This window comes from Neurospora tetrasperma, assembly GCF_000213175.1.
Source record: "Neurospora tetrasperma FGSC 2508 unplaced genomic scaffold NEUTE1scaffold_6, whole genome shotgun sequence".
NCBI classification, from domain to species: Eukaryota; Fungi; Ascomycota; class Sordariomycetes; order Sordariales; family Sordariaceae; genus Neurospora; species Neurospora tetrasperma.
This window is the reverse complement of record NW_009799104.1, coordinates 3217214-3238069: the sequence shown is the minus strand read 5'-3', so window position 1 is coordinate 3238069 and position 20856 is coordinate 3217214. Positions and strand designations below refer to the sequence as shown.

Genomic DNA, 20856 nt, shown 5'->3' with positions numbered 1-20856 from the left:
ACAACTCAACATTATACTTATTTCTCTTCTTACCACATCCATTCCAGGGCTCTTCAAGCAATTCATCATCACTCGCCCACTCCGCACTAAGCTCGTCAATCCCACCCCACGAGCACAATGGACAGCGAACCGGCCATTATCGAGACGGCCCCCGTCACCGACCTCGTTTTAGTCGTCGGACCGGGCACGGAGCGCATCCCCGTCGAGTCAGCCATCCTCAAAGCCGCCTCGCCCGTCTTCGCCTCGATGTTCTCCCCACCCTGGCTGGAAAGCAAAAGCAAGGAGATCCCCCTCCCTGAAGACGACTCAGATGCGATGCGTTTCATCACCCTCACCCTTTCGTACCACAACGAGCACGAGCTCGTGACCAAACCGCGCACGCCCCAGGAGATCTTGCAGATTGCTATTGCAGCGGACAAGTACGACCTGCGTACCGCACTCAAGTTCGTCTTGGACTTTTTATTCAGGGAGGCGAGTAAGACGTGCCCAGTGGCCAAGAATGAGGACGGGAGTCAGACGGCGATGGCGGGGGAGGACATTGTCTATCTATGCGCCTCGGCTTACGCACTCGACCGGTGCGACTATTTTAGCCGATTTGCATTGGACATGATGTGTTACCATAGGTTGTCTTTTTTTGAGCTCATGAATGATGAGCTGATCAGCAGCATATTACCTTCAAAGTTTTTTGGTACGTGGATCTCTCTTACCTCTTAATAATCTTTGACCTTTCTCTCCATGCCTCTACATATCATTCACCCTCGTTTCCAATATGGCTCATTGACATTTTCACCGTGATAGTCATGCTCGGAGAAAAGGTTCTTATCATCCAGCTAGGTCTATTCCGGACAGTTCAAGAGTGTCTTATGACGAACAGCCCCTATCGTTGCTGTCAGTGTAAGAAGACTAGGTCATTGATCGAGCGCTTAGAGCGGTTCATTATTACCTACAACAAGCCTGGAAATGGGTCTATTCTCCATCGGGGAATGAAGACCTTGCAAGAATTGCTCGCTGAAGACAAATCTTTTATCAGAGGGCATTGTCTCGAGCGTTCGAGAGCGCACAGTAACGATATGCAAACCAATCTGTCGCTCAGTACCACGGTGCAAACTGCGTACGAGGAGTTCGACGCCATATTATGCGTGTACAAACTAAAGAACAAGGACGGTTGCGACGCAAAGCATGCAAGACTAACTGCCGCTGGACCTACAAATTGAAGCTGCCACAAATGATAGGGCTGCGAGGGAAGATGGATGGTGGATCGGAAATACAGTGGTTTGGAGTTAACGTAAAGGGAAGTTTGGGAATGATGGTTGGATAGATATGTTTGGTGGGAGGCTAACCGGCTTTTCATGTACTGTCAATCGATCATATTTGATATCTAGTCTTGTCCTGGACAAAACAGTTGAGACCTTTAACATTATACCTTGTGTAGACTCCTACTACGCATCCAAGCTTCTTTGTTACACCTCTGATCATGAGTTCTAGGCAATTCCTAAATAAAAATATCCAAATGGGACGCTAGCCGATGTCTTTTCGAATTATTATAATCTCTTTCAGAGTCTTGCAACAGCCTTTTTCTTTCTTTCTTTTCTCTTAACGAGCGGTAGCGGACTGCTTTACCTAACCTATCGGTTGGTCTCATCTATTTTGTCTCGGACGAGCTAGTCTCATCGAGCCATTGTGCGTCAGACCAATCCATAACTACCTGCAGGTAGTTAGGTAGATCAAGTCCAAGGCGCCACAAACCTAACTACTTGCTCATTCGACACCTTGACAGTCTCCTTCGCCACCGCTAGAACCATCTCCCACTTCAGCTCATGCGTCCGCCGAATATTATAGGTCATGAATTCCGGGTATAGGAGTGCTCTCAGCTTCGCTGGCCCACCATTATACGCCAGTTCCGTCGGGTTGAACCTCAACCCCAACTCAGCTCCGATATCTCGAGCCGGTGGTTCTCCTGTTGGACCAGAAACAGGACCACCACCACCACTGCTACTCTCACCCCCATCACCACCACCAACACCACCAGCAGCTGGACTCATCCCCTCCTTCAACACTGCCTTTTCGTCCATAAATTGCCCCTTTTCCCCCAAGGCTATTTTCTCTTTCTTCTCCTCACCCTCCAAGCCAGCACCCACACCCGCACCCGAGCCCATCCTCCTATCCCAAACCGGCAACACCATCCCCTCCTCCCCTTCTTTCCACATCCAGCTCCACTCAACGACCTTATCCGTCTTATCCGTATACCGATCCCAGATCCTCGAGTTACCCACCTTGACCTCCGTCCTCGCCTTGACCACCATCCGCAAACTAACCACACTAACCGTCGGAGTCCTCTCCAACTCCTTCACCTCGTCGCTCGTCTCATCCGCTTGCCCCAGCCGCGGCACAGCCGCTACCCGGAACGGCACAGGATCCACACTCCCCAGCTGGATCACCCCGGGGGTGATCACCAACACGTCGAACGAGTACTTGGGCACTTTGGACGAGTGGAACAGTTTGAGCGTTTTCTGCTTGAAGGAAAGCTCCTCGCTATCTGCAAACTCGGGTATCAACCGCTGCGTGCGCACCCCCTCGCGCTTTACCCAGCGACCTAGACGCCACTCATCCGGATGCAGAGGCGGGATGGGCGGTGGCCGGATCGTTATGGGGAGGACTGCCGTGGCGGTTTTCTTGGCCGAGGGAGAGCTGCTGAAGCGGGAAGTGTGCTGCTCAAAGAACTCGGCCTCGAGGACGTACTCGACGTAGGCCTCGATGCCGTTGTAGTAGCGCGAGCCGATTTGGGTGTAAAAAGTGAAAGGTAAAGGGTGGGAGGTGATTTGGTCGGGTGGATCGATCGGTAAAAAAGAATGTTTCTGTTTGTTGTGGGCTCCCTCGCAGATGCTTTGGGGGTTGACGGGGCCGAAGGGGAGGGAGAAGGAAAAGGGCCAGGATTCGGGTTTGCTGCCGTCTGGTGGGATGTGGATGGGTCCTCGGAATATGGTGTTGTAGAAGGCTGGACCGGAGCCGAGCAGCTCGAAGCGCGAGCGCACCGTGTGGTGGTGGTTGCTGTTGCCGCTGTTGGTGGTGTAGTCGACGCGCACTTTGGTGCGGCCGTAGAGCTTGATGCTCACGAGGGCTTCGGAAGAGACGACGTGGCTGTGTCGGTAGACGCGGCCCGTGATGGGCTCGCCCGGGTTGAATTCCCGGTTGGGGACGTCAAGCGCTATCGCCAGGTCCGGACTTGCTTCGGTCACGGCCTGGGGCATGGTGGAGGAAATGTAGGGGAAGTCGGTAAATCATAAAAATCAAGATGTGAGTTTGATGTCCGGGAACCCAAGTAATTATGTACCTTTCCCATTTCCCCGGAAAATGATACGTTGAAAGTGCAGGTGATGTTGCGGACAAGCAATTGGTCTCCCCTGTGGCCGCCGATGTCATCTTACTCCGGCTGTACGGCCCCGTTTTGAGAGGCGCAATCCGTCCCGAGACCCCTCATTGCCCTCCTCAGACTTGCAACACAGCCACATTCTGCCACCTCCAGATAACTTTATAACGCTTTGTCTGCTAAGTCTTGGCTGCTGCCTGTGGTGATGATCATCGAAACTCATTTGATGGCGGGTAAGCGGCACAAACAAATAGGGAACCAAATGGAGGTTCACGGCGGTAGGTCGGGTGAGAAGCTGAAGGGAACATCTGTGGGCGATCACCTCGCTCCACTTTGTCTGTAACATAGAGGATTTAAGCCCAAAATTATTACTTCAACTCTGCGCATTCGGAAGCTGAAAATCAGACGAAAAGTCAAAGTTTAGGAAGGATACTTACTAACTTCCTTCTTTCAGACAAGGCTTCTTCATCTCATTAACGCTGTTTATGAACAAGAGGAATCGTTGTCTTCCAAGAAGTCACGAATTGAGTGTTAGTGCACGCATAGGCCCCACTATCATTGGGTGCTGGGAGGACCTTGCAACGCATTCAGGCACATCAGCAACCCCCATTGAGATTTGAAGCTCCTTTGCAAACAATCTCCAATCTTCCCTTGGAGACACTAAAAAATAAATGTCTTAAGAGGACCATAAGAGATTATGTCTTTTCTGCATTCTGAAGCTTCCGAAAGTTAGGCTAAAGAAGAAGCAAAAAAGAATTGGAACGACGGGAATTGAGCCCGACGTGGGGGTCGAACCCACAACCTTGAGATTACGGAGTAACTCCTTTAAGAGTCTCACGCTCTACCGATTGAGCTAGCCGGGCAAGCGGCTATCAATCATTCCTTGATGATTAGGCGCTTTCCGGAAGGTCCTTATAAACGCAATTCACATTCTCAACATCACCAACATCTGCCCACCACGACGATAGCTCGCCATAGACACTCGCAAATGACGCAAACCCAGTAAAGGTTATTGAAGCAATACCTAAAGTATCAAGGGTGAGAAAATATAAAAGTCCTGCTTTCTTCGATAGCCAAACTTTGAACTTCAAAATAGGTAACATATGCTAAGTATACATCCCGTTGTCAGATACCGACACCTTACCTACAAATACAGCGACATTTGCTTCATCTTGTTTGTCGCCGCTCATCTTCTCCATTTTCCCTTGCCATTGCCGCCAGGCAGAGATGGTACAGGCTTCAAGGCCAAGATTTTCTGTGCAGCATGCTCTGAGGCAATCACGATCATTGCCGACGGGTTGCCGGTGGTCATGCCAGGGAAGATGGAGGCGTCAACAACAAAGAGGTTATCGGTACCGTACACCTTGGTGTTCAGATCCACGACAGCGCTGCCTCCAGCACGGCCATCATCCTTGCCAAGCTTGGCAGTTCCCATCCAATGGTTTGACCGGCGGTTGGAGGGTGAGACGATTATCTACAGGCACCGATTTGTCAGTAAAAGGTATGGCTCAGACAGTGTCGGACAGAAAAGGAAAAAGGAAACTCACATTGTTGATAAATGACTCGACAGTCGTGTCCGGGGGAGGCAAAACCCAGGAAATGTTGGGAATGACATTCAGCGCCGCCTGGAGGTTCTTGATGCCTTGGATGACTGTCTGCTTGTCGACATCGTTGTGGAGGTACGGGTGTTCGGCCACATTGGTGTCCAGACCCGATGAAATGGCCATCCGGCCTCTGGAAACAACACCTCTGCCGAGATATTGGCTGAGAGTCATGGCATGCTTAGAGGTGGTGTACTGATCGCTTCCCTCCACTCGAGCAGTCCATTGCAGAGTACGAACGATGTTGTCTGAGCCCTTAAGTTCATCCCACATCTGTAGAGCCACGTGTTAGCCAGACTTAATTGACCGTACTACACGTGATGCCACGTACCAAAGGACCAATATTGGGAGCAGCCTGGGCAAGGATTCCAGATCTGTTCTGTAGATAGGCGCTCTTGTCACCTTCAATGGGCGTGTTCCAAGCCCCGTAGAAGTCATAGAAGACAACATCAGGATGGGTGATAATGAGGTCAGTGTTGAGATGATCCATGAGGTTGTAGCCAACTGGAAGGTCGATCCATTGGTCCTTGGAAATGAACGTTGGGCCATCCGTCGACCCTTTGACAATCTCGAGTTGATCGGTAGGTCCGATACCGCCTGTGTCGTACCTGTCAGCAAACAAGTCATCCAATGTAATTTCACACATCATCATGATAACTTACTGCGAAGGAGAAGCTTGGCCGAACCAAAAGTGCCTGCAGCAAAGATAACACGGCCAGTGTTAGGGGTCACGTTGACAGTTCCGCTGAGACCACCATCCGTCAAGCATTCGAGCTCAACACCAGTGACACGGCTTCCGTTACGAACCGCCCTTCTCACAGCTACATTAGTCCAGAGAGTGAACTGCTTGCGAGCTGCCGCCGTCACAAGGTAGGTTGCCAGAGGACCACCTCGCTCGCCCTTAGCAAACATGAAGGTGCTGTGACCAAAGGTGTGGTTCTTCTGGTTGTATGCATCGTTGGGGATCACCTCCTTCCAACCGCTCTTGCTCAGCCCATTGGCTAGAACGTTGAAGCCCTCTTGTCGGTACAGCTTGCCGTTTTGCGAGGGATGCCAAGTTCCAGGAATGCGACCGAACACACGGTTAGTGGCTGGCACGGTATCTCTCGACTTCCAGCCCTCGGGGAAGTTGTAGTCCCAATCCTGAGGATGCGGCTATGGTTCACGGTTAGTAAATGGCTTCCGCGGTCAATGAAATTGGAGTAACTCACCTTCCACCACAGGCCGGCATTAACAGCCGTTCCTCCGCCTAGGACACATCCCGCCATTTGGTCGGTATCTGTACAGGCGATGCCGGCAGAGTCAACCCAGATCTGGTTGCAAAGACCAGGAACATCGAAGCGGGTCAAGTTCGTGGCCTGAAGCCACTCGGGCTTCATGGTGCCGTTCCATCTTCCAGTGGAGGGAGGTCCCTTTTCGATCAACAACACGCTTTTTCCGGCCTCGCTGAGCTTGTCCGCAATGGGAATGCCACCAGCACCGGCGCCAACGATGATGTAGTCGTACGTCTTGCTTGGGGCAGGTGTGCAAACGGGAACGGGCTCCGCTGTCGAAGTTGGCTCGGCTGGCGGCTCGGATCCAGTGGGTGCTGGGTCGGATGCCCTATTTCAGCACATGTTAGTAACCATATGTAAACAAAGCGCATAGAACAAAACGTACCCAGAGCAGTCAGCGGTAGTCGTCTTCGTGGCCAAGGAAGCCCAAGCTGAGTAGGAGGTATGCGGGACTTTCTCGAGAGGCGCTCCATATTGACCGAATCCATTGTCATGAAAGCCGGGAATGGCCTTGTCAGGGCAAGTCGGGTTCTGAAGATTTCCTTTGGCCGCGGCACGGCCCAAGACGAGAAGGCCACTGCTGGTTGATACACTTCCCTTGCTTCCTCCTTGGTTCCAGGCAAAACAGTCCTGGCAGCGATAGATTAGTTCGAACTGGGTTGAGTTCACAGTGGCAGAAATCTGGGTCAGAGTGGCATTTCCGGTGTAGAGTCCTGGCACATTATACCCGGATGCGTAGCGAAACGAGGTAAAGACTTGGCCCTTAGAGGCCCAAGCCATGAGCAACAACGACTGTGTCATTTGTCCTGACTGGCCGTGGGAGACACCACACCATCCGGGACTGGCCGCATCACCAACATCACAGCGCTACCAATTGTGTAAGCTGATGTCCATTTCAAAGCAAAGATGTGATGGAGGGCGCCGTACCAAGAGACCGATGTATTCGTTGGCATCTTTGGTCAGAGCATCCGGAGGCAAGACCAAGCCAAAGGCGTACGTGGCAGCATCTCCACCCCCGGAATTAGAACCAGGGTCCGGTCGCCAGGTGCTGAGAGTGATCTTGTTCACGGGATCGGTATATTGCTCGTTGATGTATTGAGCGGAGCATTGCTGTAGGTCTGTTGAGGTTGACTGATGTCAGACGATGCGAAGGGCCACTGATGGGAGTACCGAAGGACAACTTACACAGTGCCGCCAGAGCAATCGTTCCAATGCGGGCGAAGACCTTCATCTTCCCGATCTGGCTACTCGGGAAGCGTGACCTTGGCTGGGAAGAGTTGAAGCTGGAGGTTTGTTGACTTTCGTTCAACCTCAACTGGGGCATACGGAAGTAGAAATAGTAGTACTACCGAGTACCGTCCAAATCTGCGCTTGCCAGTTCTAGACGTACGATGTGGCTGCCAGTTTGAGTTCCTTCTCTTTTCAATCAACTGAACGGAAGTGACTGGACCCAGCAAACGAGCATCTCCTTCCTTTTTCTGCCACGCTACTTTCATCCGAGTCTTAGAAAGGACTTCAGTTTGCGGAAACTGCCACAAGGTGCTGATGTTTGATGAGGAAGGAGCCATGAGGGTGAAAATCCACTCCATGCGAACTTATGGAGGAATGACCCGGGAATGAAGGATCACCTGGCGCCCGATCCTGGCCTTTAGACGAACAGCGAATTTGCTCATACTTTGGATAAAACGGTTGCTAATGATCAACGGTCAGCCATTGCCAGTCGTCATTACCCCCAGACATCGTAAGCCGCAAGAAGGGTAGCGAACCAATGGTCGGGCCAATCAGGCTATATGAAGCATCCGTCTTGTACTTGATGTTGCGGTCCGGCGGGCCATCCTCCAGGTTTCCCATCTCTACACTCGGTGCTTGCCACAACAGTCTTCGGAGCGCTTGGCGATGGGAAAAAAAGCTACATCTTGTTGTTGACATGAATGATTCTCCACTCATAATGAGTGTTGGTAAATGACAAGCTTCCGTCCAACGAAGTGATGCCGTGAACCGAGGCCCAGATGATGTTGTTTGGTTGTTGGACTCGGAGTGTTGTTGCATCGGATGGGATGTCGCTAAACGTAAGAGGTAGGTAGAGGTGTCCAAAGACGCAGCCTAGATGCTGTGCTATCGCGTCTGCCACGCAGGTCAGCGTCTACGCTGATAGTGCAGTAACCTTTTGCTCTTGAGCAGGGCACTCGTTGTGCGGGGTCATGGCAACAAAAACCGACTGTCCGGGCATTTCTGGGCATGGGCTCCCAGACGGACGGTCCCCCTTGCTCCTCACGTTGGTAAGCACATCCATGATCTATCTGGTCTTGGATTCTCTGCACATCTTTACGACTTCGGTTTGAACTATGGAAGACCACGACTAGCAAACGAGCTACGGCCAACGAAATAACTCCAAGGCATCAATCTATCCGGATGACGGAGAGCCGCATCAAGCAGGCAGTTCCGGGTTTCAGATGTCGGCTGTCTCTGGCTTACTACATGCATTGATGGCCAACTGAACTATTCCCATTTCCCTGCGCGGGCAAGTATTTTCACGAGGTCGGCATCAGCCTCATCGATCTCACTGGTCCAAGTCGAATACCTTGTTGATGAACACCATTATTCCTATCGTGATCATGCCTCACGTCTTTAAGGCCAACAGCACTGAGACTTTCGGCATGTGGGCTAGGTCAGAGGTTTGAGGATTCTAGGATAAATATGAGAAGACATCAAGGGACTTCGAGAGACGGTCAAATGTGCTGGGATTAACCATAGCGTCCGGACTTCGACGATGGTGTAAGAAAAGTTTCCGCTGTTGTGCCGTTCTTGAAACTTTTGCCTTGATCACTACCATCAGCATCAACCCAGTTTCAACTCCAAAGATATGGCCTGCAACGGGCCTCCGATTCCAGCAACATCTTCGGACAAGGTCCATATGCTACCCCCGGTATGTACCAACCTCTCGGCCCCGTACACTTCACCAGATCAGACCGATCTCGACCCTCAATAGTCACGCTTCTCTTACATGCCCCTGAGATGGCGTGATACTTGAGTCATCCAGAGACAGACACAGGTTGAAGAAGGGTACTGTATCGAGACCGTACCTGATTGCCGGGCTCGTGGCACATGGTCAGTCTTTTAGCGGTGATTAGCGGTAATTGTTAGTGACTTGAAGTGGAGCCCGATTTCTGGAGGTTCGCTAACATATTGCAGTAACAGGCGCACCATTGCTGTCCACTTCGCTCCGTTAGTGCATCATCTTATTGCAGTCCTTTTTTTTTCCAAATTCGGCTCTCTGCAGCAATCTCTTTCCCAACCATCAGCGTCCGAACCATCACATCCCGTCATACTCCTCGTTCAACACCAGGACCTGATCCCAAACACATATTCCCGAATTGGACTTATCACGGCCTACTTTCCTCCAGTACATGACTAAAAGTTGGGTTAGTGATTGTTACTATCGTCGCCATGCCCTGTTATATTTGTTTTTTATACCGAGAAACCTTTTCTCCCTCTTCTGTAGATTGCTTCCTTCACGCTCGCACAAGTCCAGAAATGTCTCGATACCGCCTGCTGGCCTCCAATTCCGGGTACCATGCCCACCTCGGCATCTGAGGCTAGCAACCACACTGTACCCTCTTTCACAGCCTTCCAATTATATCTACACCTCAAGGTAAGTGCTCATTTAGGTTGAGCATGCGTACGCCGCAGTTTTCAATCAGCTGTGCACAGGTTAATATTACGCGTGGAAGTGGGAGGAGCAAGGAGCCGGAGCTGTTGGCAAAGATCTCGGGCGCGTTCCAAGGTGACGGATCCGGGGTATATTGTCAAGGTGAATTTTTCCTGTCCATAGGACCAGGCTAGGGTAGGAAAAAGAGGCTGACAAGTAATGCCAGAACTATAATAACCTCCTCTCAGACATTGTCCCTGATCCATCGGTATTCAGCTGCTAGGATCGGAATGTCGATGGATTTGGGGATTCAGGGAGGATTTAGCTAAGAAGAAGCGAAAGAACGAAGAGAGCCGAGAAGTCACGAAATCTAGAGGCTGTGGATAAGTTCCTTAAGTAAAGCATCATTGTACATGCAGCTGATCTTTGGCAACGAAGTTCAACAATCATTGAAGGGACATCATGTTGTTGCAAACTGCCAAGGTCCTCTGATCCTATTTCCATGATTGCTGCACCGAACACTTTCAACGACGATAGTGCAACGATTCATCCGCACCAAGTACGTACCAATAAAAGGAACACAAAAAAATTGTCGCACGATAAGCCAACAACTCAATCGGTTGAGAAATGGGGAAAAAAGGATAAAAAAGAAAATAAAATTCTAGCTGCAACTCGTTTCGATCGAGTGACCTCCGGGTTATGAGCCCGGCGCGCTTCCGCTGCGCCATGCAGCTTGTTTTGCTGTTATTTGTTGACAGGGGGCCAAACTCCTGCATCTATAAGGTCCACCTCAATGTGTCGGTGCCACTATCCTTCTTGAACCCACCCCGTATCATGGCAGGCCGCTCTAACTCCTAATCGTGATAAAGAAGGTTCAATAACACACAAGGAAAAATCGACGTGGATGGCTTTGAAGGCTTTGCTTCCCGATTGAGAGTTGAAGTTGGGCCACAGTTGATTTCCCTGACGTGTTTTGACCGAGTGTCTGCCGAGCAATTGACGGAGGTTCAAATGTTCGATGCGACGGAAGGTGCATTCCGTGATAATGTCCCGATCTGGAGGGTGACAATCTCGGTTCCGAAGGATTGGTGAAGCTTTCGGTTTACTCTCCGCTATATTGCCGACTAGATGTCGGATGCGGCAGGCATGAGCAACCTAAGTCCTCGATTACCGTCACTTGCCACGGTTTGCCAGCCGATGCCTGCCATATGCAAAGATTGATCAGTAAATCCTGATTTGGAACAGCCATACGCTTTTATGGCATTCAGACATGTATATGGCGGAATCTAGTCAACCACTGCAATAAATTGAACCTAATGTAGGCAATTATGGGACTCGCAAGATTTGCAGATCCGGTAGCTAGCATTTTACTAATCAGCTGATTGCCGATATGCCTATCCTCCCCCACCACGGTGTTCTGTTTTTGACTACCAAACAAGTAACCAGACATTGGGTAACATTGGCAATATACAACCTCTTCCTCATGGCATTGACAGCGAACATACAGTCCAAACACTGCAATGAATGTTCACCACCCGCCTCGCTTACTGAAGAGCCTGGACAATAGAGTTGTAGGCAGCCTTGGGGTTCCAGTTGGCATCGAAAAGGAGCGGGTTGCCATTGGGTCTCCACGAGTCCTATGAGAAATGGTCAGCATCGTCGTCTTTACCGAAAACTGTTTCCTCGGGAACAAGCACTTACCGGATCACGAACACCCCAAACAGTAATACCGACGCACTTGGGCTCGCTCAAGCATCCCTTGGTGATAGTAGCATAATCACCAGCGTTGTTACCCTGAATATCGAGCTCCGTGACCGCAACCTCCTTCACATTAGCAGCAGCAAGCGCCTTGATAGCGGCGGCGAGGTTGTTGCCGCCTCCGGCACTGATGTGGCCCTGAGTACCGATGCCGTCGATGGGCACACCGGCGGCGACCCACTTGTTGACGTGCTGGACCATGCCTGTGGTTACCTTGGCGTAGTTGGGGCTGTCGAGGTTGTAGTCGTTGATGTACAACTTGGCGTTCGGGTCAGCTGCCCGGGCCGCCTTGAAGGCAATCGAGACCATGTCTTCGCCGAGGACTTGGTAGAAGATGCTGCTGCGGAGGGAGCCGTCTTCATTGAAGATTTCGTTGGCGACGTCCTGTCGGTAAGATCATGTCCAGTCAGCAATTAGGCCCACACTTTGACGGGTAACTATGAGTGCAGGTAACTAACATAGCCATAGATCTTGCCCTTGTAGCGGGTCATGACAGTGGTGATGTGTTCCTGGAGAACCGTGGTCAACTGGCTTTTGTCGCGGATGTTGTTGACCCAGCTGGCAAGCTGCGAGTGCCAGAGGAAGGTATGGCCACGGATAGTCTTGTTGTTGGCGGTGGCCCAGTTGACGAGGTAGTCGGCCTGACCAAAGTTATATTGGCCCCTTTGGGGTTGAATGCTATCCCACTTCATACTGTTCTCAGGCGTGACCTGGCCGAAGTTCTGCTGCAAAATGGCCGCGTTTTTGCCCGAGGTGAGACGGCCCTGGTCGGTGCAGGCACCGAAGTAGAGCTTGCCCTTGGCCTTCATCAGAGCGTCGATGCTCTGGCTGGCCTGACGAGCCTCCAAGTTGTCGGGGGTGGGTGCTGCCATGGCCGCCAGAGGCGCCAACAGCATCATGAGACTGGCCTTCATAGTGAAGAGATCTGAACCTGTTAACCGAGAGGATTGATGAGGCTTGAGGATCCGATGGAAAGGATGCTTCGTCTAACGTTCAGCTCCTGACTTCAGCAACCGGCGAGGCAACGCCTTTAAATACATCACTTTGGTCAATGCCAAGCTAGCTTCTATACCTCAAACAGCCATGCTAACCGCCTCATGGGAAAACTTCTGATCTTCCAACTTGGCGAATACTTGAAGCTCATTGGACCGGCTGGATAGGAACGACGGCCGTGTCACATCTGGTCTCCTGGCACCGTCTTTTTCGTTTCTTCCGCGTAACTGTTTGCCAATGGTCAAGATGTTCTCCAACAATATTCGATGCTCGGCCGCGTCAACTGATGCGTTTGAAGTCTATGCGTCTACGGGGCCCCGCAGAAAGAAACGCCGCCAATCGGTCAAGTATACTCCATCGAGTATAAGAATGACCTCCAGTTTTAGCCGGGTGTTTCAGGGGTACTCGAAATCCGGTTAAAGGCTGGACCTTGAAATCGAATGCCACCTCACTTTCGTAATATGTTTACAATTTCCCTCTGATTGATCTTCGTCAGTAAAACTGCTCAGAAAGGAGTTGCCCCATGACGTTCCGCCACTTTCCCCTGCGCGCCAATGGAGGGAGCGCTGTCGACGACTGCGACGTTCACTAACACCGATTCTCGGGGCAATTGGGAGCTCATAAGAAAGTCGATGCCAAGAGTGTTTCATCGGGGTTTCCATCTCCGCCCCCCAGAAAGAGTAAAGGGGATTTCGCAACACGGGTACACGTCACCGCCTGAAGTCGCCGACTGCCCGTCTTCCACGCGTATTTCTAGGACAACAGTAGCTAGCCGTCACCTCTGTAGCACCATATATGCTTGAGAAAGATTGGAAAGTCGAAGACGCCTTACGAAGCGCGACTGAAGTATGAATGTTGAGATATTCGTTGGATTGGCAAAATAGTATATTTTCAGCGGCACGTTGACCATGCTTGGAGGCAAATCTTGAGTTCAGAAATTCAACGATGACAAGCTCCCAAAGAGCCCAAATTCAGAGCTGGCATCATGTTGACTTTTCTCTTACTCAATGAAGCTCGGAGATGGGGTTGTGGCGGGGCTTTGAAAAGTGCAACAAGACTTGTAAGTCTCCCGAACCTTGGCAAATCGGGAAACATTCTTGGGGAAAAAAACGTTGAAGTGGGAGCCGGCCGGTAAGCCCGACGGGCACGGACGCATTCGACCCCACAGGTTTGTGGGGCTACGTCGGGACGGGACTCCAAGGCCCGGGCCGAGGCCGGAGTGGGGTCCGGAGCCCCGAAACCAGATCGAACGAAGTTCCTAGAGATGACGAGAGCTCGAGTGAGACAAAACACAACGAAATGAAAATGAAAAAAAAACATAATAAAAAAAAGGAAGGGGGGAGGGGGGACTTGACTTAAGGAACACGATCGCAATATAACAAGATAGGAGGCCATTTTTCGCACTTTTGGCATGAAACTCGACGTGAAGGAAGGGGAAGGTCCTGGTCAACATATTCATTCATAGGGGGCGAGGTCTCGTGTTGTCTTGCTTGGCAACAATTTTGAGAGCTGAACATGTACCCATCTCCACGGGTAAGTAACAGACCTTTCAGCACTTGCGAGCGTAGAGATAGGTGACCGGCGATGACCGACCAAGCGACCAGAAATCTGAGGGATGTGGGGGAGCATTGGAATGGCGGAACGAGGGAGTGGAAGGGATTCGCACAAGAAGGGGGGGGGCAGGTCTTCCATTTCTTTCCTCTTTTAGGTCTTGGGTGGTCTTGGGTGCGACATTACGGTGACACTGATCTCTTCCAAGGCGTCCATTGTTGGAGAGGTGGTCGCCGGTCCGAACACATCATCATCTCAAGTACAATCTCGTCTCCTTTTTTGTACTCCGTAAAAACCTCTGATCTCGTTTCCTTCATGCTTCCTTTGGTTGCAATGGTAACCGTGGTGAGAGGATCAACTCCTTTTCGCTTGATTCGTTTTAGATGTTGCGACACACCATCGATTGATAACTGTGATATCAGCAAGGATGACAGGCCGACACGAAACGGGCTATTGCTGAAGTATTTATAAGTGTTGCCTGGACTGGTAGTGTACTTTGAAGCGGCGGTCAATATTGATGACGGTAGTAATGGTTTATCAGGGTGTTCCTTGACCTGGTCGATTATTCTCAGCTGGGATGGATGAAGATGGGAAATCAAAGGAGATGACTGGAGGTGCGGTGTTGGAGGATCAAATAATTGCGCAGGCAGAAGCAACGAATGCATATGCAGGGCATCACCTGCTGTCACCTGGCAGGCATACCTTCCTCTCCAGCGGTTCGCTGTGTACAAGTCTTGGCCGCCAGCTGGCTGTTCTGGGCTCAATCATGCACCACGGCAGCCCAGAAATGTAGCGACGTCCGGCAGGGCTTCCGGCAGAGATTGGGCATGTCAGCCTGAGGCTCTTGGTCGACAGACGGTGGACAGAATCAATCTCGCTGACGGGGCATTCTGGAATGAAATTGGAAAGGCAAGGTTCCTAACCTTTCCCACCGGCCGTTGCGGTTACGGGTACGCTATTCCGGTGCTAACAATGCTGGGGCACCCCTACCACAGCAGCTGACGCGCCGGGAATCGAGACCGGGAGCGACGGGGACTGTTCGCCAGCTTCGACCAACTGGAAGCTTTACCGCTTTGTGCACGCTTGTTGCCCGTTGGTTGGCCCCATCACCTGGGGCTGTCGCTCGCCCATCATGTCCCCTTCCTGTACGACCTCTGCCCTGAAAGTGGAAAGCCCAGACTCCAGTCCAGCAGCGACTCCAGAACGACCTGACCTGACATCCAGCAGCGGCCGCCCTACCCGACCGAACCTCACCCGCCGCCCTCTCCCGGCGCGACGGGTCACGGAGCACCGCACACAACGTCCCATTCAACGGGCCACAACGGGCCAACATCCAGCGCCACGTGTTGGCGGCGGGGAAACTCCTCCAGTGGCAATCCAACGAGAAACGAGCAACGAGTAGTAGCAGTCCGTCAATCAGTCAGCATCCAGTCAGCAGCAGAAGGGGACAAGCGTCGGTTTTGCGGTTTGCCGTTTGTGCTTCCATCCAACAACATACCTCGCCAGCCAGCTCGCGCGACGCCGACGCTGACGCCCATCGGCCACCTCCGCGAACGGGAAGATCGCCCCGAGAACCAGGAAACACCCCCACAGCCTATCGAGGATCAGCAATCGCGCCATTCAGTAACCAACGCCGTCCGAGTCGTCATCACCGAGTCCCGAGTCTCGACGGCTGAGAGGCGTCGCCGAAAAGATACGGGTGTTACGGTGCGACACGACATTCGGTCCAAGTGGAAGTCAACAGTCGTTGGTCGTCAAACGAGAAGGGGGAGGAAAAATAGCGAGCGCGGGAACACGTGGAAATGTCTGAAGTTCCGGGGGGAGAGGGGAAGGGGGAATGGAAGGGAAAGGGGAAGCGACCACACCAAGCCGATCATTACAACCAAGAACCACCGAGTCCAGCGCTCAATCAGCCGACCCAGCAGCAACAGAACCGCCAGTATCCTTCATATCAATCGCCGCCGCCACCACCACGACCACCATCACAACATTCGCAATCAAGTACTTTGCAATCGCCATTACAATCGCCGTCGCCGCTGCCTTTCCCGTTGTCATCTTCGTTGCCAAACTTGTCAGCTTTGGCCTCCAAACCGACTCCAAAACCCGCCCCAGTACCAGAGCGAGCACAGACGAACCCGACGCAACTACCAACAGGATTAGCAAGCCCATCACCAACACGAACAACGACGCGACTACCAACACCAGCTTCTCCGTTGCCCTTGCCGCCACGACCACTAACACAACCGACACGCTCAAAGACTGCGCCAAGTGTCCCCGGCGACGTTTCATGCTTCCGACACACCCATCAATCCAACGAGCCCTTCCGCGACGGCAAGGCCACTGAAGCCGCAGCATCAGAACAGGAACAACAACAACCGTCAACATCAGTCGCGTCAGCTTCGTCCTCATCAACACATCCGTCATCGTTGTACGTGTACACGCCCGTTTCCGAATCAGCGGTGTCTACTTCGTCGTATGTGACGGCGGCTACAGGTCTCGAGGATCTACCGTCAAACGACCCAACTTTCGCCCGCCATGTCGCGAATAACGATCCGGAAGGGGAGACCATGCTGTCGGGTGACCATATCAATAGCGGGCAAGATTCAGCTGGGCTGAGTGTAAGTGAGCAAATGGTAATTTTTCCAGGACTTCCCTCACGGATGAATGGAGTTAGCAAGTGCTGGTAGCGGACCTGAACGGGAAGCGGCTCAACGAACGCGGCACAAAGCAAGGACGGGTGCTGAACATATACTCGCGAGAACCAGGTGGACTCCGACGCAGACTCGGCTATGGGCGACATAACAGGGGCGTAAGTGGAAACAGTCCTTTTTTCTTGCAGCGCTCTCCCACATATCCTTCCCTCCCCTCAAGGTTTCACTACTGGCGGGACGTGAACGGCTATCTGACAGTTTTGCATTTTTTTGTGCGCCCCGCTCTTATAGGCTGTCGACATCCTCGTTACGATCCAGCATTTACAACTACATTGAAGAACATGGGAGGACGTTCCACAGGTACAAACAGGGCAGTAAGTGTCTCGGGTGCAACCTTTCACGTGGACGGGAACTGACCTTGGACCGGCAGAGTACTGGATGCCCAATGACAAAGTTAGTGTTACGTTTGGCCTTTTCTTGAGGGTTACGTATGGGAGCTGACCGTGGGATTTTACGTGGAAAAGATTGAGCAGGACCGATTGGGTGAGTTTTTACGGACGAGATCACCGAGGGTCGGATTTATGGTTTCGGAATATTAACACCCCTCGCTGACAGATCTACAACATGCCGTGTTTATGCGCATGCTGAAGGGGAAGTTTGGGTTAGCGCCAGTCACAAATCCACAGTCAGTCCTCGACATTGGTACAGGTAAGGCTTGTTCAGGCCAGATTGGACGAAATGCCACTAACGAAGATCAATAGGGACTGGTATATGGGCCATTGAGTTTGGTAAGCAAGAGAAATACAATGAGGCTTCGAGCCCTGTACGACTAACAATTTGTGTCTTTAGCGATACAAAATCCAGCGGCTCATGTAGTTGGGACTGATCTAAGTCCTATACAGCCCGAGTAGTAAGTAGTTACCCATTGCTGTTTGTTCAAACATGGGCATGCGGTCGGAGCCTCGGATCACCGTCAACAGGCTAACCAACTCCTTTCACCAATCAGTGTACCTCCCAACTGCCATTTCGAGATAGATGACGCCGAGGATGAGTGGATTTTCTCGCAACAGTTCGACTACGTCCACGTTCGCTTACTGTTCCACGCCTTCAACTCACACAAAGAAGTTATGATGTCGGCCTTTCGGCAATTGAACCCTGGCGGCTGGATGGAGTGGCAGGACTACTATCCCCACATACAATCAGTGGATGGCAGCATCGCTGGCACCGCCCTTGAGCGCTGGTCACGGATGTACATTGAGGGCGGTCAACGACTTGGGAGAGACATGCTCGCACCGAGAAGGTACAAGCAGTGGATGGAAGAAGCCGGGTTCATCAATGTGGTTGAGGAGAAGCTCGTGATACCGGGGAACCCGTGGCCCAAAGGGAAGGAGCAAAAAGTGACGGGCGTGTGGCAGATGACCAACTTTCTTGAGGGTTTGCATGCTATGAGCATGACTATATTCACAAAGGGGCTGGGGATGTCGCCAGAAGCGGTGGAGGTATTTTTGGTGGATGTGAGAAAGGATATCAGGAATCTGCGGATACATTTCTACTTTTTGACGTAAGTCCTCTTTTTTTCCTTTCGCCTTGAACCTTGACTGTTCCTTAGAGCTACCAGGGTTAAGCCAAGCACCCGATACTGACATCATCATGTCCAGATACTTTGTGTATGGACAGAAACCACCGATATCCAACTACGCACGATCAGTCCGGTCATCACGGTCGGCGGCTACATAAACAGAGAGATGACGCAAGGTTGCACAGCAACAGTCGGAGAGTTGAGCATGGATGGGGGATATAGAGGGGCAAAACAACATGGATGGGTGGGTTTTTGAAACACTTTTTGGACATTCGTTGAAGTCAGATATCATACCAGGCAGGGCCGGGAAACACAAAGCAAGCGAGCGTGTCATTCTGTCCTTTTATGGCAGAACTCAGCACTTGATACCACTATATACCGCGGAACAACGACTTTCGGGGTTTTTTTTGGGGGGGGGGTCGAAGAAGGAACCTTGGAATCAAACAAGAATATTTCTGGGACCATACTTTTCATCCAGTCCTATCCTTTTTCCGTAATTTTCCCATGACGGCGGCTTTCCAGCTACCGACCGTCGATGAAAATACTACACGGTCACTAATGGTCCCGCAACGGCCGACGGCGACCAGGATGAGGCAAGCATGAAACATTATGCGTTTTGGACTTATCAAAGGTGCCAAGATGGTAAGAGAGCCGAGTGACGCCCATTTGTAAACTTGGCGTTATATGTGGAAGCATTGGCATGGGAAATAGGAATAAGTAGATGAGTCGATGGCGCTGATATCATAGGAGCCATCATGCTTGACGTTTGTGGTGTGTCTGGGGGTGTTGTCAATACGACCGGCCCTATACTTTGTATGTATTCAAAGGAATCGATGCCCCCCTCGATTGGGGAAGCAGGTAGAAAATCGGGTTGGGGGGTAGAAAGCCAAATAGACATCAAGACGCCAAAATGCAAGAAATCATTTCAAAATGTTACTCAACATCGAGATGATCTTAGACAAGATCGAGATGATGGCGAGCAAGGGGAGCGAAGGAACCGTTGGAGGTCTTTGGGGGAACTGAAGCTCAAAGCACGCACGTGGGGGGAAACTGTGAAGCACGAAATGGGAAATCCTTGAGAGGCTCCACCAGCGGTTGATTGTGATCCCCCCTCATCCCCCTTCTTAACACGCCATTCCGTTACCTACACTAGTGGTCAAGTGCATCTTTTGAAGTTTCTTATCAGCAAACGCGGTTCAGACACATACAACCTCGTTAGTTGAAAGTAGCTGAGGTACCTACCCTCGGCTGCATTAAGACATCTTGCGCGCACCGACGTTTCGTTGATCTGAATCCCCGAATCTCGCCCGGGCCCCAGGTCCCGCTTAGGTTCCTCTGACTAGGTGTCTCCACAATTTGATGATGGACATCTTTCAGTTTTCATTTCAACCAATCAGAACTTGTACCTATCCTCTAACAGGAACAGTGATGAGCGCTGTGGGTTGCTGTTCCTGCGGCGGCACTTGAAGCCTCCAGCTGAGATGGCCGTCGCTCTTCAGGCACCACCACCTCACGTTTTCTTGGACTAATTTGGCATTGGCGGGGACCTGCCGTGTGTGGATTAGTTTAGTTGGATTGGATCTCCGGCGCGGGTCATAGGTCGGGTCTCCCCACTTGGATACCTACTGGTACCTCTAGGTAGCTGAGAGCCTGAGTGTGACTTTCCATTTGGGACACAGCGACCTGACTGCCGGCCGACAATGCGACAAGACGAGACGAGCCAAAGCAGGGAAGAGATCAAGAAAAGCGAAAAAAAAAGAAACGACTACGTACTATGACTGCATCATGGTACATTGGGTAGATATAGGGCGTCTAAACTGAGGCTTAAAAAAGCGGTTGAAGAGCCATGGTTGATGATAAAAATCACAGCTCCCATCTTTTACTATAGTATCTGTTACCTTATACCTACCTCTACTCACAGTCAAACCCCGGGGGTCGGAGCACTCTAAAGAGTACCTACACTAGTGTAGAGGTAGTCTTGGTGGTCCTCGCTCTCGGGCAGCCAGTCCAGTCTCCAGCTGCTCCATGCATTCGCAATCCGAGGAGGGGAAATCCGATCCATCTCCCGTCACTCTTCACAAGTTCACGCCCACATTTGTCTTGTCTTGCCTTGTCCTTCAGTCTCTGCCACCCCAAGCCATCCATCCATCGATCCATCGATCCATCCACCTACCCAGACACACCTATGTAACGCGACGGACTTCGGCACACAGCACGCTACCTTCTCTTTCCAGCTAATAGCCACCATTGACCACTCAAAGGCCGCCGTTATGTGTTACCACTCAAAGCGTCGACAACCGCCTCCCAGTTCAGTGTAACAGCCGCACCCTGCACACCATTCCCTTCAGCAGATTGGATTGCACGAATCCCGTCTCGAGATCAGCATCCCATCGTCGACATCAGGGACCACCCAGGAATATCCATTGACGCGCA

At 51.6% G+C, this 20856-nt stretch overlaps 5 protein-coding genes across 5 annotated transcripts; 2 read left to right on the top strand and 3 right to left on the bottom strand.

Moving 5' to 3' along the window:
• Nucleotides 1-117: 117 nt before the first annotated feature.
• Nucleotides 118-1214, top strand: NEUTE1DRAFT_50089 (uncharacterized protein; the record flags this gene model as incomplete). The annotated part of the gene is made up of 2 exons (XM_009855597.1): nucleotides 118-688; nucleotides 928-1214. The coding sequence occupies 2 exons, from the start codon at nucleotides 118-120 to the stop codon at nucleotides 1212-1214; spliced, it is 858 nt and encodes a 285-aa protein (XP_009853899.1).
• Nucleotides 1215-1724: 510 nt separating this feature from the next.
• Nucleotides 1725-3248, bottom strand: NEUTE1DRAFT_124933 (uncharacterized protein; the record flags this gene model as incomplete). The annotated part of the gene is made up of 1 exon (XM_009856376.1): nucleotides 1725-3248. One exon carries the CDS (start codon nucleotides 3246-3248, stop codon nucleotides 1725-1727), a length of 1524 nt encoding a protein of 507 aa, XP_009854678.1.
• Nucleotides 3249-4553: 1305 nt separating this feature from the next.
• Nucleotides 4554-7473, bottom strand: NEUTE1DRAFT_50117 (uncharacterized protein; the record flags this gene model as incomplete). The annotated part of the gene is made up of 8 exons (XM_009855599.1): nucleotides 4554-4841; nucleotides 4915-5241; nucleotides 5300-5565; nucleotides 5631-6123; nucleotides 6180-6570; nucleotides 6628-7109; nucleotides 7170-7360; nucleotides 7428-7473. The coding sequence occupies 8 exons, from the start codon at nucleotides 7471-7473 to the stop codon at nucleotides 4554-4556; spliced, it is 2484 nt and encodes an 827-aa protein (XP_009853901.1).
• Nucleotides 7474-11435: 3962 nt separating this feature from the next.
• Nucleotides 11436-12563, bottom strand: NEUTE1DRAFT_88359 (endo-1,4-beta-xylanase; the record flags this gene model as incomplete). The annotated part of the gene is made up of 3 exons (XM_009856375.1): nucleotides 11436-11528; nucleotides 11593-12033; nucleotides 12108-12563. 3 exons carry the CDS (start codon nucleotides 12561-12563, stop codon nucleotides 11436-11438), a joined length of 990 nt encoding a protein of 329 aa, XP_009854677.1.
• Nucleotides 12564-15325: 2762 nt separating this feature from the next.
• Nucleotides 15326-18884, top strand: NEUTE1DRAFT_132178 (uncharacterized protein; the record flags this gene model as incomplete). Its single annotated transcript, XM_009856374.1, has 10 exons — nucleotides 15326-15358; nucleotides 15421-15900; nucleotides 15975-16811; nucleotides 16959-17002; nucleotides 17136-17218; nucleotides 17460-17552; nucleotides 17606-17632; nucleotides 17694-17754; nucleotides 17851-18405; nucleotides 18522-18884. The coding sequence occupies 10 exons, from the start codon at nucleotides 15326-15328 to the stop codon at nucleotides 18643-18645; spliced, it is 2337 nt and encodes a 778-aa protein (XP_009854676.1).
• Nucleotides 18885-20856: the final 1972 nt, after the last annotated feature.